Below are 14,725 nucleotides of genomic sequence, written 5' to 3'. Positions count from 1 at the left end.
AGAGCAGCCCGAGTATCCAATGTCCATCCACTAAGCACGACAGGCTGTCCTCCTGTTTGATATCCAGAAACTGACTGCCAACTCCAAAAGGAATCTTGGGCATCAAAGCTGATCCACCCCCAACACAAACCTTCTCAAAAGCTCTAGGTCATTATTTCATGGTGAAATTTGTTCAGGGCATGTAAAAAGCCTGAGGAGAAAGAAGTGAGAACTGACAGATTCTGTGATAAAGGGAAGAAATATTCAGAGAGCCAGCCTTCAGGAGAACAAGAAAAACAAGTCAATGAATTAAGAAGCCCATTGGGCAGGACACCTCAGAGGTAGAGAAGTAAAGGGTTTCAAGTTGTAAAAAGATGGAATTGCACAAAGACAGGAAACATCATGGACCTGAGACATCCCGTCACTGAAAACCAGTGGGGGGGTCTCCTTCTCCCTCTGCCTGCCGCTCCCCCTGCTTGTGCTCGCTCTCTCTCGCTCTCAAATAAATAAAATCTTTAAAAAAAAAAAATTTATCCTGTTAAAAAAATGTAAACACAACAAAAACTCTCAGAACTACTAATCTACCCTTCCTTTCTGTATTTTTCTGTTCTTCCATATTTCACTCCTATAGTATACGAACACTTTTTTTTTTTAATCAATAGGGAAACAGAAGATGAGGCAGATAGGTGGGGCCCAGGATCTACATCTTCATGGTTATTATTATAGGACCCCTAGTGCCTACCCAGCTCACAGGGTGTTATCGGGATGAAATCACATCATATATGTGAAGTTGCCAACACAGTGCACCCCATAACTTCCTTGTGAACAGAAAATCAGTGCTCAATCAACATTGCAGTAATGGATATATACACGTTGTTTTCCAAATAGAGACTTGCTTAGACATCAGTGCATTCAGTAGTCTTCTTTCTGTAAACTTTTTTTTTCTTTCTGTATACTTTAAAGTGCTATGTAAGATGTGGTCCTTCAGGATGGTGATTGTAGTCTTTGCTGGGAACCCACAGTAAACTCACAACAGTGAAAAGTAAATGATAAACTCTTTCCTGGGAACTCCCCAGGAGTTGTTTGTGTTGACGTAGATGGTGGGTGTGGGGGGCTCAGGTGCGCTGTGCCTGCATTCTCTAGTGTCGCCACTAAACGAGGGTCCCCAGGAACAGCATCAGCACTAACAAGTACTTGGGAAAGATGCCAATTCTCAGACCCCATTCCCAACCTGCAGAATCACCATTTCTTCTGTGGGACCTGGAACACCGAATGATTTCTGTGCACAATGAAATGTGAAACACATCATCGTTTATCAGCCTGGGTTTACAGTAAAGATCCCAGGGTGAGTTTTAAGAACCACCATCACCTGGGCCCTCTGCCAGAGTCTGTCTATTGGTCAGGGTGAGAACATCAGTGCTGCTTTAACTATGCGCTTCAGGTGCTTCTCGTGTAGACCAGGGTGAAGCCCAAGGATTCGCAGACACACCTGTGAGAGCAGAGTCTGGCTTTCTGGTGAAGAGAAGCTAACAGACTGTTTGGTCTGCAATTGGAAGGGGCAGGTCCGTGCAGCCCACGTTCCCCGTGCTGTGGCAGGATTTGGTTTTCTATGGGAGGGGAGGACATCTGAAACCAGGAAGGATGAACTCACACGCAAGTGTCCACATAGGAGCTCCTTTTTTTCTGAACCTTTCCTGTGACAAAGGAGAGGGCGGCCTTGTGCATTTCAAGATCCTTCTGCCCCTGAGCTGATGATAGCAGGTGAAGAGGCCGTATTGAGGCCTTTAAAGGCTTACAGGTGTGATTTCTCTATATAATCTCACCTGAGAAAACAATCAAGAGCAGGAGGGAGAGGAAGAAATGGCTGCTTCTCAGGTAAGTTTTGTCTTGACTTAGCTCAGGGCAATGTCCCCATTTCTTACCCGAATGCCATGTGTTTAGAATTTGCATATATACTTCTCTACCTCTGTTTGTCCTTCCTAGCGAATTTGTTTTGGACTGCTATTTATCCTTTTAATGACAGTCAAAGTGAACTCTTTAGGATATTTCTCTCTTACATTGCTGGGGCTGTCTCTCCATTTTCTCCAACTGGGCTTTTTAAGCAGCATGAAGAATTCCTAACATGGATTCATGACCTGGTACTATTGAAAATATTCCCACTATGACAGATCAACAAGAGGATGTGTTGATACCCAAGATTCTCACTTGGGGCTGTGTTGGGTTTCAGGACCCCCGTGAAGGGGGAGAATATATAATATTTAGGTTCCGTCTGGGTGTGGTCTCAGTCTTTGGAAACTAGATAAACATGAACAAACAAACCAGATGGCTGTTGGGCCCAGGCTAAGTCAATGTTCTGAAAAAGAGAAACTTGCTGTCTAGATTCTTTCAAAGAAAGACTTACTATTTGAAATAAAGATTACAGGACATGGGAGCAATCTGTGGCTTGAAATTTTATAACTGCTATATTTTCACAATTGGAATCCTATTTGTTTTTTTTGTTTTTGTTTTTTAGTAAAATCACAGCAGTGATGAGTCCTATGTGCTTCAGGCCCATAATTGCAATTTTTCTCATTACAGCTGATGTTAACTTTGTTCACTTTGTTCAGGGTCTCTCTGCCAGATTCCCCCCAGAAAATGAAGGCTATCACCTTTGTTTACTGGAGATCCTGGTCTTTGCAAATAAAGGTTCTAAATTAGTTTTGGACCTTTAAGTTTCTGTTTTATTCTGCACAATGGCACAGATATTTTCTTTATTTTTGTATTTTTAGCAAAAGGAAACAAGTATATAATTACTATATGTTCACATGTCTTAAAATTCTATAGTGTAACTCAGCCCAAATGACATCATTTCAAGGAAATAATCAGGCGTTTGTTGGTGTAAGGAAGTATTGATGATGTTTTTATCTTGGCTTGAACATTTCCCTTCCCTGAGGTTATCTGCAACCTTCCCTCTACATTTATGATAATTCTAGAAACTACATGGCATAGAATATTGTTGCCCACATCTTAAAATCAGATTTCTATTTTTTTTTAAGATTTTATTTATTTGACAGAGAGCACAAGTAGGGGGAGCAGCAGGGGCAGAGGGAGAGGGAGAAGCAGGCTTCTCGTGGAGCAAGGAGCCCGATACGAGGCTCGATCCCAGGACTCCGGGATCATGACCTGAGCTGAAGGCAGATGCTCAACCAACTGAGCCACCCAGGCACCCCAGATATCTATTAATTTTGATTCAGTAGTGCTTGTAAGCGGAGTTAAGGAGCTTAACATTGAAAAAGCTTCCTAAGTATTCTAAAGAGGCCATTAGAGAATTGCGTTTCAAGAAATAATTTTCTATATCCTTCTGTAATATGCTCTCTTTACTGAGCATAGTACTGGATTTGAACTTGTACATTCTCCATCAAGTCATGTTTCTTTTTCTTATAAACAGGGCTTGCTCTCTCTAGACTGTGTCTGGTCAACTTTGGAAAAGGAAAGAACCCGGCACATGAAGAGAAAGACAGTAGCCACACACCCAGGTAGGTGGGAATGAATGAAGCAGATGACATTGGCGGGGGGGGGGGGGGGCGGGGAACCTTGACCTTAAAATGTGGCTTAGGATGCTCTGCTTGAATGGAATGATTCTGGAAGCTTAGGTTTAATTCTCTGATGGTCACAGAGGGACATCTCCTCTCTCTCTTCACATGCTCCTACATCCTCTAGGGGCTTACCTTCTCTTCCAATGTCTTCCCTGGCATTCACAGTGAAATCCAAAAGCCTCCCCATGGCCAGTGAGACTGTATGTGTTCTGATTGCTTGTGGAAGCATGTGAAAATCTGTACACCTAGGTAGTTTCAAAGTGGAGGCCCCAATGTGATTTACTCTAATTTTTGGGTGCACTGGTCTCCAGACACACACACAGTCTGGTACAAAATCAGGAATGTTGGGTAGACTGACCCTCCCCTATCAAGTCTTATGCAGAACAGCTCTCTCCATGGAGGCTTTCTCACTGACTAGACCCTGTGCTCTGTCCTCAGAAATGTACTTGAGGGGGTGCCTGGGTGCAGACAGCTGGGCATCCGACCCTTGGTTTCCGCTCAATTTTGATCTCCAGGTCTGGGATCAAGCTCTGTGTTGGGCTCCACACTCATTGTGGAGTCTACTTAAGACTCTCTCTGCTCCTCCCCTTTGAAATAAATGAATAAGTCTTTTTTTTTTTTTTCAAGATTTTATTTATTTATTTGAGAGAGAGAATGAGATAGAACATGAGGGGGGAGGGTTAGAGGGAGAAGCAGATTCCCTGCTGACAGCAGGGAGCCCGATGCGGGACTCGATCCTGGGACTCCAGGATCATGACCGGAGCTGAAGGCAGTCGCTTAACCAACTGAGCCACCCAGGCGCCCAATGAATAAGTCTTAAAAAGAAAAAAAGATGTACTTGAGAGCCTCAATGTTTACATTGGTGTCACAGTGGAATGAGTTGGGCCACTTCATTAAGACCTAGTAATACTAGGCTCCATCAAGGACAAAGTGCCAGAATCTTTAGGGCTGGGACATTGGGAATGGTAGTTCTAAAAACTACACAGGGTTCCCAATGTGAAGCAAAACCTGAGACCAGCTTTTCTAAACATTGCTTGTCAAAATTTCATATATATACAAACCAGTTGAGGTTCCCATTAAAAATAGACTCTGGGGACCCACACTCAGATATCATGAATCCCTAGGTGTGGACGAAGCCCATTAATGTGTACTTCTAACAGATATTGATGTTGCTGTTCCCAGGCTTTGTTTCCAGTAGCCCTAATCTAGAGAAAGCAGAAGAGCACGCCTGAGTCCCTCATACCAAACCATCCTATGTCAACACGAATACTGCCATTCCCAGTGAAGACTACTAGCAGCTTCCACAAAGATGAGATTTTCTGCTCATCCCCTGCAAGTTGGGAAGGGACTAGATAAGGCAGTGGTATCTGAGCAAGGCTATTTGGGATAAATAGTATGTGGTCATTCATGAAAGGAATGTTTATTGAGCATCTACTACATGTTCCAGGTATATGAGGATGCAGGGCTCAGGACTCTGTGCCCACAGTGTTAGGCCCGAAGTTTGAAACAGGTATCCAGGGGTGTCAGAAGGTCTGCTGGAGAGGTTGGACTGATGGGCACCTTAAGTGTTCATATTGCACAGGGTGATCAGGGATGGCCAATCCCTGTTCCCCATCCGCTCTGGTGTCCTCTGCATTGCGGCAGGTGCCTGACTCAGGACCTTGAGGGGTTCACCTGTGTTCTTTCTCTGCACACGTGTGAAGTTTTGGCCCTAGGAAGGGCAGAGATGGGAGAGGGCATCAAAAACTCTGAATGTGATAACCCCATCAAAGGGAGATCTGGTCTGTCGTAGATCTGGTTCCAGCTTGCTTGAAGGGTGATCTTCGATGTCTGGGCTTGGGTGAGCTGGGATTCAAGGCTGGTGCTCTGGAGACCAGGGCAGGTGAAGGGAGGAGCACGTGACTGCAGGTTTGGTCCCTGAGAAGGGCAGTGTGTGCCGCAAGTCCTCCGTGCTCGTGTGGAACACCTGGTGGGAAACTCGTGGGGAGCCATTACCGGGAGTGAAATCTGCGGAAGTGAGATGGAGTCGTGTTAGTTTCTTGTGCACATATGTGAAGGTGAGCGAGGGGAGACAGGAAAAGATGTCACACTGGGTCCTGAGCCTACGTTGCAAACGGGAGAGAAATGTAGGCTACATCAGAAAAGTGCTCCAGGGCGCCTGGGGGGCTCAGTTGGTTGAGCGACTGCTTTCGGCTCAGGTCATAATCCTGGAGTCCCGGGATCGAGTCCCGCGTCGGGCTCCCTGCTCGGCGGGGAGTCTGCTTCTCCCTCTGACCCTCCCCCCTCTCATGTGCTCTCTTTCATTCTCTCTCAAATAAATAAATAAAATCTTTATTAAAAAAAAAAAAAGATGGGGCACCTGGGTGGCTCAGTCGTTAAGCGTCTGCCTTCAGCTCAGGTCATGATCCCAGGGTCCTGGGATCGAGCCCCGTATCGGGCTCCCTGCTCGCCGGGAAGCCTGCTTCTCCCTCGCCCTCTCCCACTCCCCATGCTGTGTTCCTGCTCTCGCTGTCTCGCTCTCAAATAAATAAAATCTTAAAAAAAAAAAAAAAAATGAAGTGATATGGGCCACCTGGGTGACTCGGTTAAGCATGGGATTCTGATTTTGGCTAAGGTCAAGATCTCAGGATGGTGAGATTGAGCCCCCAGTGTGGGCTCTGAGCTCAGTGCAGAGTCTGTTTGAGACTCTCATTCCCTCTCCATCGGCCCCTCCCCGTTTGCTCTCTCTCAATAAATCTTTTAAAAAGAGATGAAGTGGGGGCGCCTGGGTGGCTCAGTTGTTGGGCGTCTGCCTTCGGCTCGGGTCATGATGCCAGGATCCTGGGATCGAGCCCCACATCGGGCTCCCTGCTCTGCGGGAAGCCTGCTTCTCCCTCTCCCACTCCCCCTGCTTGTGTTCCCTCTCTGGCTGTGTCTCTCTGTCCAATAAATAAAATATTTAAAAATAAAATAGATGAAGTGATGCACATTCAAATTTTCAAGAGTTAATTTGTCTATTCAAATGACTAGGCATGTTCCACCTGTAGGACCTAGCAATGAGGTTTTTATAGAGAGGAAATGGAAGAAAAGCAAGGACATTGTTTGATTGGATATACCTAAAGCAGTTGCCTTATTTTTGGAAGGTCTAGTTGACAGTAATCATTTGTTCTTAAGTTCATTTTCTTCCATTCCAGTGTATTGACTGTGAATTAAGTTGGGGTTTGTTTACAGAGGCTTCCAAGGCATTAAAGTCACCTGAGTCTATGGCTTCCCTGTTTAATTCCTTTAACAGTGGAAATAGTTGGTAGGGTATTATGGTTGTGGTGGTGGTAGTGGTTTTTATCTATTTGCAAGGTTCAGCAATTGTCCACTCATTGTAAGAATGTAGTCATGACAACAGTCTCGTGCCCAGATCCACCCAGTTAAGGCACATGTGTACAAATCAGAGATCCACATTTCATGATGTGTGTTATAGCAGGAGACATACATTTAACTATATAAGTGTATAAACAAGGTGTTTTAACAAGGGTGTTATTTTTTTTAAAGATTTTATTTGACACAGAGACACACAGCGAGAGAGGGAACACAAGCAGGGGGAGTGGGAGAGGGAGAAGCAGGCTTCCCGCTGAGCAGGGAGCCCGATGCGGGGCTCGATCCCAGGACCCTGGGACCATGACCTGAGCCGAAGGCAGACGCTTAACTACTGAGCCACCCAGGCACCCCAAGGGTGTTATATTTACAATTACTGTGCGATATGATGTTTTAGGAATGCAGTAAATCCGTTTCTACTGGTGTGAAACCACCACCTCAAGTCCTAATCCTCAGTACCTGTAATTGTAACTTTATTGGGCAATAGGATCTTTGCAGATGTAGTCAAACTAAAAGGTCACACTGGATTCAGGTAAACCTGAATTCAGTGACTGCTATCCTAATGACGAGGGAAATTTAGACATACACAAAACAGTGTGTAGTGATGAAGGCAGAGACTGAGCAATGCATTTACTAGCCGAGGAAGGCGAAGGATAGCTGACAGTCCCCAGAAATTAGGAAAAGGGAAGACTCAATTTTTTTTTAAAAGATTTTATTTATTTATTTGAGACCGAGAGAATGAGAGACAGCATGAGAGGGAGGAGGGTCAGAGGGAGAAGCAGACTCCCTGCCGAGCAGGGAGCCCGATGCGGGACTCGATTCAGGGACCCCAGGATCATGACCTGAGCCGAAGGCAGTCGCTTAACCAACTGAGCCACCCAGGCGCCCCGGGAAGACTCAATTCTTGAGATAAAGTGTGGCCCTACCAATAGGTTGGCTTCAGATTTCTAAGAACCTCCAGAACTGTGAGACAGTAATTTTTTGGGTTGTTTAGCTCCCATAGAAACCTAAAAATCACAAACTCCCCATAAACAAAAACTTCCTCTCCTTAAATGACTTTTTATAACCTCCAAATTTAATGACAACTTCATTATAAAACTTTGTCACTTTGAAGACCATGTGGGTGAACCACTGAAAGTCATAATACCAGTCTGGTCAGTTGATATAATCACTAAATAAAAAGAATTGCCTTTTATAGATCCCCAAATTATGCCTTTATCCATGACTGCGTGTGTATAAACTTTTCATATTCACTGGAGATCTTTAAAAGATCAAGTACATCTCTTTTTGCCCTCCGTTAACATACATTCAATTTCATATGTGCCCATTTTCACGTGAATTTAAATATAAGTTTCTTCCATAACTTCATAATTCAAATGAATACCATCTCTCTAGGATGGATTGTGCAAAGTTTGTAAGTTGACCCATCATTTCTCTACTGCCCCAAACTGAATTTGCCATCCAGCTGCACCACAGCCTACTTCATTATTCTGCATGTCCATTGTTTTCTTCAGCTTCTTGAATGACCATCATGTGCCTCCTTATTGATAAAATTGTCCTAAATTCCCATGCCTACTTAACATTTGGGAAATTTTCATTTGTCACATTGGAAGTTACACACTCAAATATTTCTCTATAATCTACAGATTGTTTTAGCACCTAACATTTCATTAACGCATAGACTCTAAACTTTCCACTGTAAACATTAATAAATTTGAATTCTACAAGTCCACAATAAATACATAGCAATTCTCTTACATTCCCTTAAATTGCTATTACAATTTACTTTTAATTATTGGGGCTGGGCTCAGTCTGTCTTGGTCACTACTTGTCTGTAATGTGTTGAGTAATAGAGCTTAGGCTTGGCAGAAGATGAATGAATAAATATCTGAACATTGTTAAAACATAGAATTTACATCTAATTAAGGGATTTGTATTCCTTGTCCAGTCCCAGCAGAGCCCAGATAGACTGGAGTCATGACTCATGAGAAGAAAGGGGCAGACAGTTGGGAAACATGCAGCAAATAGTGCAGAGATGTTTACCATTAACCAGTTGGGGTTATTAACAAGAGCACTACACACCTGGAAGATGGAGGTGAGGGTGTTCAATGATAGAAAAGTGCTGAGCACGACGAAGATGTTCTGGGTAACTGTGGTCTCCTCGGAGGATCTGGGGAAAACTCAATTTCTATGAATGTGTTGGACCCCTCTTTTTCCTGGGCAGCCTGAAAAGCAGGGAGCCACTGGCCCAGATCATGAGCCCCAAAGGTAAAACACCAGGGACTAATAGACATTCAGGAATAGTGGCACGGTGATTTCTCCTTGAAATGTAACAGAACAGTATTGAAAATCTTTCTTCTTTGTGATGTTAAAGCTGTTCAATTTGGCAGCCACATATATAGGAAAAATCAAATTTATCCGTGTATATAGCATCCAAAAAGGAACATATAGGACTCCATGTACTTGGGAGCTTTTACTTTAAATTCTGCCCACCTAGAGTTCCAGGACTGACCCCGATCACTTGAAATACACTCAGGAGGCAGGTGGTGCCGACAGACACACCCCTGCCTACTTTGTGAACATAGAAGACAAGTTTGCATCCAAAATCATTAAAACTTTTCAACCCCAAACCTGCCGTTGTCTGGGTGATTCCTTTAGAAAGAATAACCAAGGAGTTGGCTGTGGTCAGGTGTCTGAGAATAAGATCCGGGGACCTACCTGCTCCCAGTGGCAAGAAAAGGAAGGTATAATGGTAAACAAGAGAAAAATTCCTCAGGATTTCAACTATAATAAAAATGATACTCCTATTGTCAAGTGTCTGGAGGCTATTCTGCTGGTTTCCAGATGACTGCGTATTCACCTTTGTTGCCAGATTCCTGTTGGAAATATGAGGCCGGAGTTAAATGGAGCAGGTCCGCTGAAAACCAATAGTTTGCCTTTATTACTAGTTCCTACTCAAAGAGAATTACTAAAATATAGGTCCTTTTGTTAAGCTTCTAATCCTTTACCATACTAGCCTTTATATTAACAATTTGTATAAATCACTGCCATGAACACTGTCCATGTGTGAATTTTAAAAATCTGAACAACTCTTTAGTAAGGGCCCATACATAGTTTTTATTTTCGGACGAAAGTGAAGCAGGTGCAGGATGGTTAGCCGATATATGAAAACGCATACGCTGCTTAGGGACAGCGCGCTGGGGTTGTAGCAAAGATGATATGCTTAGCTACTGTGCCATGCTAGTAAATGATGACACCTGGGCTTTGAAATAAATTAGACCTATATTTAGTTTTGCTTCCTATACCTTGACATTTTAATTTAGGTTGATAGTTTTTTTTTTTTCCCAATAATTTTGGTGTTCACAAGTGTTTTTTTGTATAAATATTCTACAGGTCAGTATCAACTATGAGAAAAGACTTGGGTTTTGTTTTGTTTAAGATTTGTTTATTTATTTATTTGACAGACAGCGAGATAGGGAACACAAGCAGGGGGAGGGGGAGGGGGGAAGCAGGCTTCCCGCGGAGCAGGGAGCCCGATGCGGGGCTCGATCCCAGGATGCTGGGATCATGACCTGAGCCAAAGGCAGACTCTGCTTAGCGACTGAGCCACCAGGCACCCCAAGATTTGGGGTTCTTAATATATTAGGTGAACTGTTGAGTATAATAGGAAAAAGAATCTCCCCTGTGACCAACCTGGTTTTAATGCCAAAGTACAATGTCCGATATCACAGTGCACAGTAATATCACGTTATGAAACAATTGGCATGATACCCTAACTATGAAACTTCAGTCTTTGACATAATGTGTAGAAACGGATGTTGACTACTTTCAAATCATGTATTTCTCTGTTCACACCGGAGTTAAATGAAACTATTACGAATACAGTGATCTGTGTGAAATCTTGTGCATGGTAGAAAGTTGTGGAGTAATGCATGTTGAGCTTAGACTTGATACTAAAATACTTTTAAACCAGAGAAAATGTCACAAAATGCATTTGAGCCTGGCAGCTGCTCTATGAAGCACACGATGCAAAGTGGGTTTTTTTTTTTTTTTTTTTGATACTCTTCCTTACTTCAACAGTCTCTCCATAATTCTCAGAAGACAGATGTTCTAGGAGAGACAGAATTAATGTCTCCCTTATGTACATCATAACCCATAGTTAGAAAAAAATATAAGAAACTCTCACTTGGGCTGCCTCAGTGGTTTAGTCGTTAGGCGTCTGCCTTCAGCTCAGGTCGTGATCCCAGGGTGATGGGATCGAGCCCCACATCGGGCTCCCTGCTCAGCGGGAAGCCTGCTTCTCCCTCTCCCACTGCCCCTGCTTATGTTCCCTCTCTCGCTGTGTCTCTGTCAAATAAATAAAATCTTAAAAAAAGAGAAACTGTCACTCAGACTGTTCTTGTATAGGATTACTTGATTCCAAGAGATCCACCCTGCTCATTATTACAAGTATAAATGTATTGCACCCTTCAGTAATCCTGAAAAGTTAGTCTAGATAAACTGAAGAGATTGATTTAAGAACTGTAACCCTTGGGCGCCTGGGTGGCTCAGTTGGTTAAGCGACTGCCTTTGGCTCAGGTCATGATCCTGGAGTCCCTGGATCGAGTCCCGCATCGGGCTCCCTGCTCGGCAAGGAGTCTGCTTCTCCCTCTGACCCTCCCCCCTCTCATGTGCTCTCTCTCTCTCATTCTCTCTCAAATAAAATCTTAAAAAAAAAAAAAAAAAAAAAAAAAACCTGTAATCCTTAAGCATCTTAAAAGTCAGATTTCATTATTACTTGGATTCAACACCAACAACCACCGCCAGTAAGGAGTGTGGTAAATTACACTGAGAGCCATCAGGGATTGGTGTGGTGTCGAAAGCCCCATTTCTACCAGCTCAGCTCATGCCTCAGGGATTTTCCTCATTCCTGTGTAGCTTTTGAACTGGAGAACAGTCCACCCCAGAATTCCATTTACTCACATGATCACCCAGACTGTTGATCTGCTTCCCTCCCTTACAGACTCTGTCCCTCACGCGGAAACAGTAAATGCTTAATGCTTTTCTGCTTCCAGGAAGGTGGATTGAGTGTGAAGGTTGTAACAACTGTTGCTTGTGTGACAGGGAGGCAGCCGGACCCCGAGATACGGATCTGTGATTCTATGACCTCCCCTCGCCTCAGAACGGCAAATTATCTCAGCTGTAGTGGACATGACCGTGCAGGGTTAGGGACCTGGGAACCTTTATCAGGGGGTGGGGGGGATTCCCTGTTGCTAACTACTAAAAACCATCACCACCTTCTATTAGCATCTTTGAAGAGACTACCTTCGTGGAGTTTAGGAGAAGCTTGCCCTGGATGCAGATAGGATCTCATATAGAGGAAGCAGGAAATTCTGAGCCCTGACATGTAACGGACTGACAATGTAGCAATAAAGCTCCTTGACTTGGTGGATTCTCTCTTTGCTGAGTTGTTATTCTGCCTGAAAATGAATTTTTTTACTAATTTGTAGGCACAGAGATAAACCATCTCTTAATTTAGGAGCAGAAATTTGGAATCTGACAACATACTTGCTAAGGATATTCAAGTAAATATATATATATATCAAGTAAATATATAAATATATATATATATTGTTGAGTATAATAGGAAAAAGAATCTCCCCTGATATATATATATTAATATATATATGTAAAAAATATATATGTAAAAAACATGAAGCCACTAATGTGCATTAGAAATTATTAGATTCCTTGCACAACTCCATTCCAATGAATTTGAAAGTTAGATAAGGAATTTTTGTGGGAAAATGTGATTGAGCAGTATTGACCCCAATCATACAGGAAGTCTAAATAACGCTATGTCCAAAGATTTGTAAATAAACCAAAGCACCATCATCAAATGGTTTCACAGGCAGATTCTCCCCTTTAAAAAATGTTAGGGGTGCCTGGGTGGCTTAGTCGTTTAAGTGTCTGCCTTTGGCTCAGGTCATGGTCCCGGGGTCCTGGGATCGAGCCCCGCATCGGGCTCCCTGCTCAGCGGGGAGTCTGCTTCTCCCTCTGCCCCTTCCCCTGCTCATGCTTGAGCACTCTCTCCCTGAAATAAAATCAATTCTCATCACTCCGTTCAAGATCATTGAATAACTACCACACTACTCTTGTTGAATCTTGTGGGCACTCATTACTTTTGTAAGAAATGAAGGAAAATAAAATTTGAGTATATACCAATCCTTGATATTTCTAATAATTCCAAAATTTGATTCTGGCTCACTATCTAATTATCCTCAATTTCTTTTTTTTTTTTTTAAAGATTTTTATTTATTTGAGAGAGAATGAGATAGAGCATGAGAGGGGGGAGGGTCAGTGGGAGAAGCAGGCTCCCCGCTGAGCAGGGAGCCCGATGCGGGACTCGATCCCGGGACTCCAGGATCATGACCCGAGCCGAAGGCAGTCACTTGACCAACTGAGCCACCCAGGTGCCCTAATTATCCTCAATTTCTAAGTGAGGGACTAGAGCGTGATGGTGGAGAAACCACACACACACACACATCACGCACAGATGCAAACCCAGACATGCACGCACACAAACAGCATCATGTCCACATTTATACTTACAACTATATGCTCTCTGTCATAAGCATGATCACACATTTACCGCAACCTCAACTTGAGTCCTCACGCAACACATACACTCATATGATCAGTCACATTCACATGATCACATACCAGTCCACTGTAGTGATGTGTATCACGTTAGCATGTTCATATGTGGAAGAATAGTAAGGTTCCCAGAACTCAGGCTGATTGAAAAAAATGGGACCTTTTGCACCTTTTATACTTTCCAAACCCTCAACATCCCACCAGGAAAGTGTGTGCGATGCACCATTTAAAGAGTGCAGTGACCATTGCCTCTTCAGGATGGGGTGCATGGCAGGAAAGCTGGAGTATTTGTATAACAACGTTAAGTGTGAGAATGTGCAGGGTAAGATATAGAAAGCGGAGCGTAGGGATAGATGGGATGCGGGGAGCATGGGGGTGTGGGGAGAGGGTGCAAGGGGAGAGTGCAGAAAAGAATGAGGTTGAAGGTCACAGATATTAAAATCTATTGTGGGTTTAATGGTAGAAGGGATAACGTATGCAAAGAATTTAAGGGGTTGGGGGATTGTGGATACTGAGAGCTAAAAATGCAGAGTCCCGGTAGCAAACGGGATATCGGGGAATAATTCAATAGCATGAGAGACCACTGCATACTTTTCATCTGCACAAGCTAAATTTTGCCACATAACCACATCTTGTCTGTGTATGTTTTTGTGTTTTCACGTGAGAATAATGTTGACCTTAAAACTGAAACCGTTATTTTGCCAGTAAAAATGGGTTTATTTGGGACTAGCGGAGAATTGCAAATAGGTACAAGCAAGCTACGGCAAAACGATAGCTTAGCATGGAGAACAAAGTGGGGACCACACTTTTCCAGGGGAAGATGTGGGGTTTGGAAGGGCTGCCATAAACAAAAAGCCCATTGGAGTAAACTGCGTGTTTGAAGTGTGGTGGCTTCTCATTGGTGAGCTGGGGCAGTCTCTGGCTCTGCTGTTACCAGGCAAGGAGAAAACCCCTCTTCATCCGGCAGGGGAGGTCTGGCGGAAAGGCTTCCTCCTGTTGAGGTCTGCGATTGGAGTGGTCGGGCATGGGAGCACCCCCTTCTGGCTTCCCAACTCCTTTGGAGTGAGGCTTCCATTACTCAGCTTCACAGTAACCTGCGGGTACCCTGACATGTTGCCCCTTTCAGTATCAGAATATTTATTCCCTAACAAGATCATTCTCCTGCAAAAACACAGTACACACTTTGC

At 43.6% G+C, this 14,725-nt stretch overlaps 1 protein-coding gene and 1 pseudogene across 4 annotated transcripts in view; one reads left to right on the top strand and one right to left on the bottom strand.

Moving 5' to 3' along the window:
* LOC123840925 (KRAB domain-containing protein 5-like) overlaps positions 1-14,725 on the top strand; it is a 91,094-nt gene that overhangs the window by 25,404 nt on the left and 50,965 nt on the right. For 2 of the 4 annotated variants that reach the window (XM_064581878.1, XM_064581875.1), the window contains one exon: positions 3,407-3,494. In XM_064581878.1, coding sequence (XP_064437948.1) covers positions 3,407-3,494 — 88 coding nt within the window. Of the gene's footprint in view, positions 1-1,216; positions 1,325-3,406; positions 3,516-4,736; positions 5,711-14,725 lie in introns of those variants that run through there. The other 2 variants (XM_064581877.1, XM_064581879.1) reach the window with 2 other exon arrangements.
* LOC135362870 (vomeronasal type-1 receptor 3-like) lies at positions 9,014-9,801 on the bottom strand (annotated as a pseudogene).

The sequence above is a fragment of the Mirounga angustirostris genome, unplaced genomic scaffold, assembly GCF_029215605.1.
Source record: "Mirounga angustirostris isolate CCGP_5_RB_7025 unplaced genomic scaffold, mMirAng1.0.hap1 SCAF_16, whole genome shotgun sequence".
Lineage (NCBI taxonomy): Eukaryota > Metazoa > Chordata > Mammalia > Carnivora > Phocidae > Mirounga > Mirounga angustirostris.
Note: the sequence above shows the minus strand (reverse complement) of the source record. Positions and strands in the feature narration are given on the sequence as shown.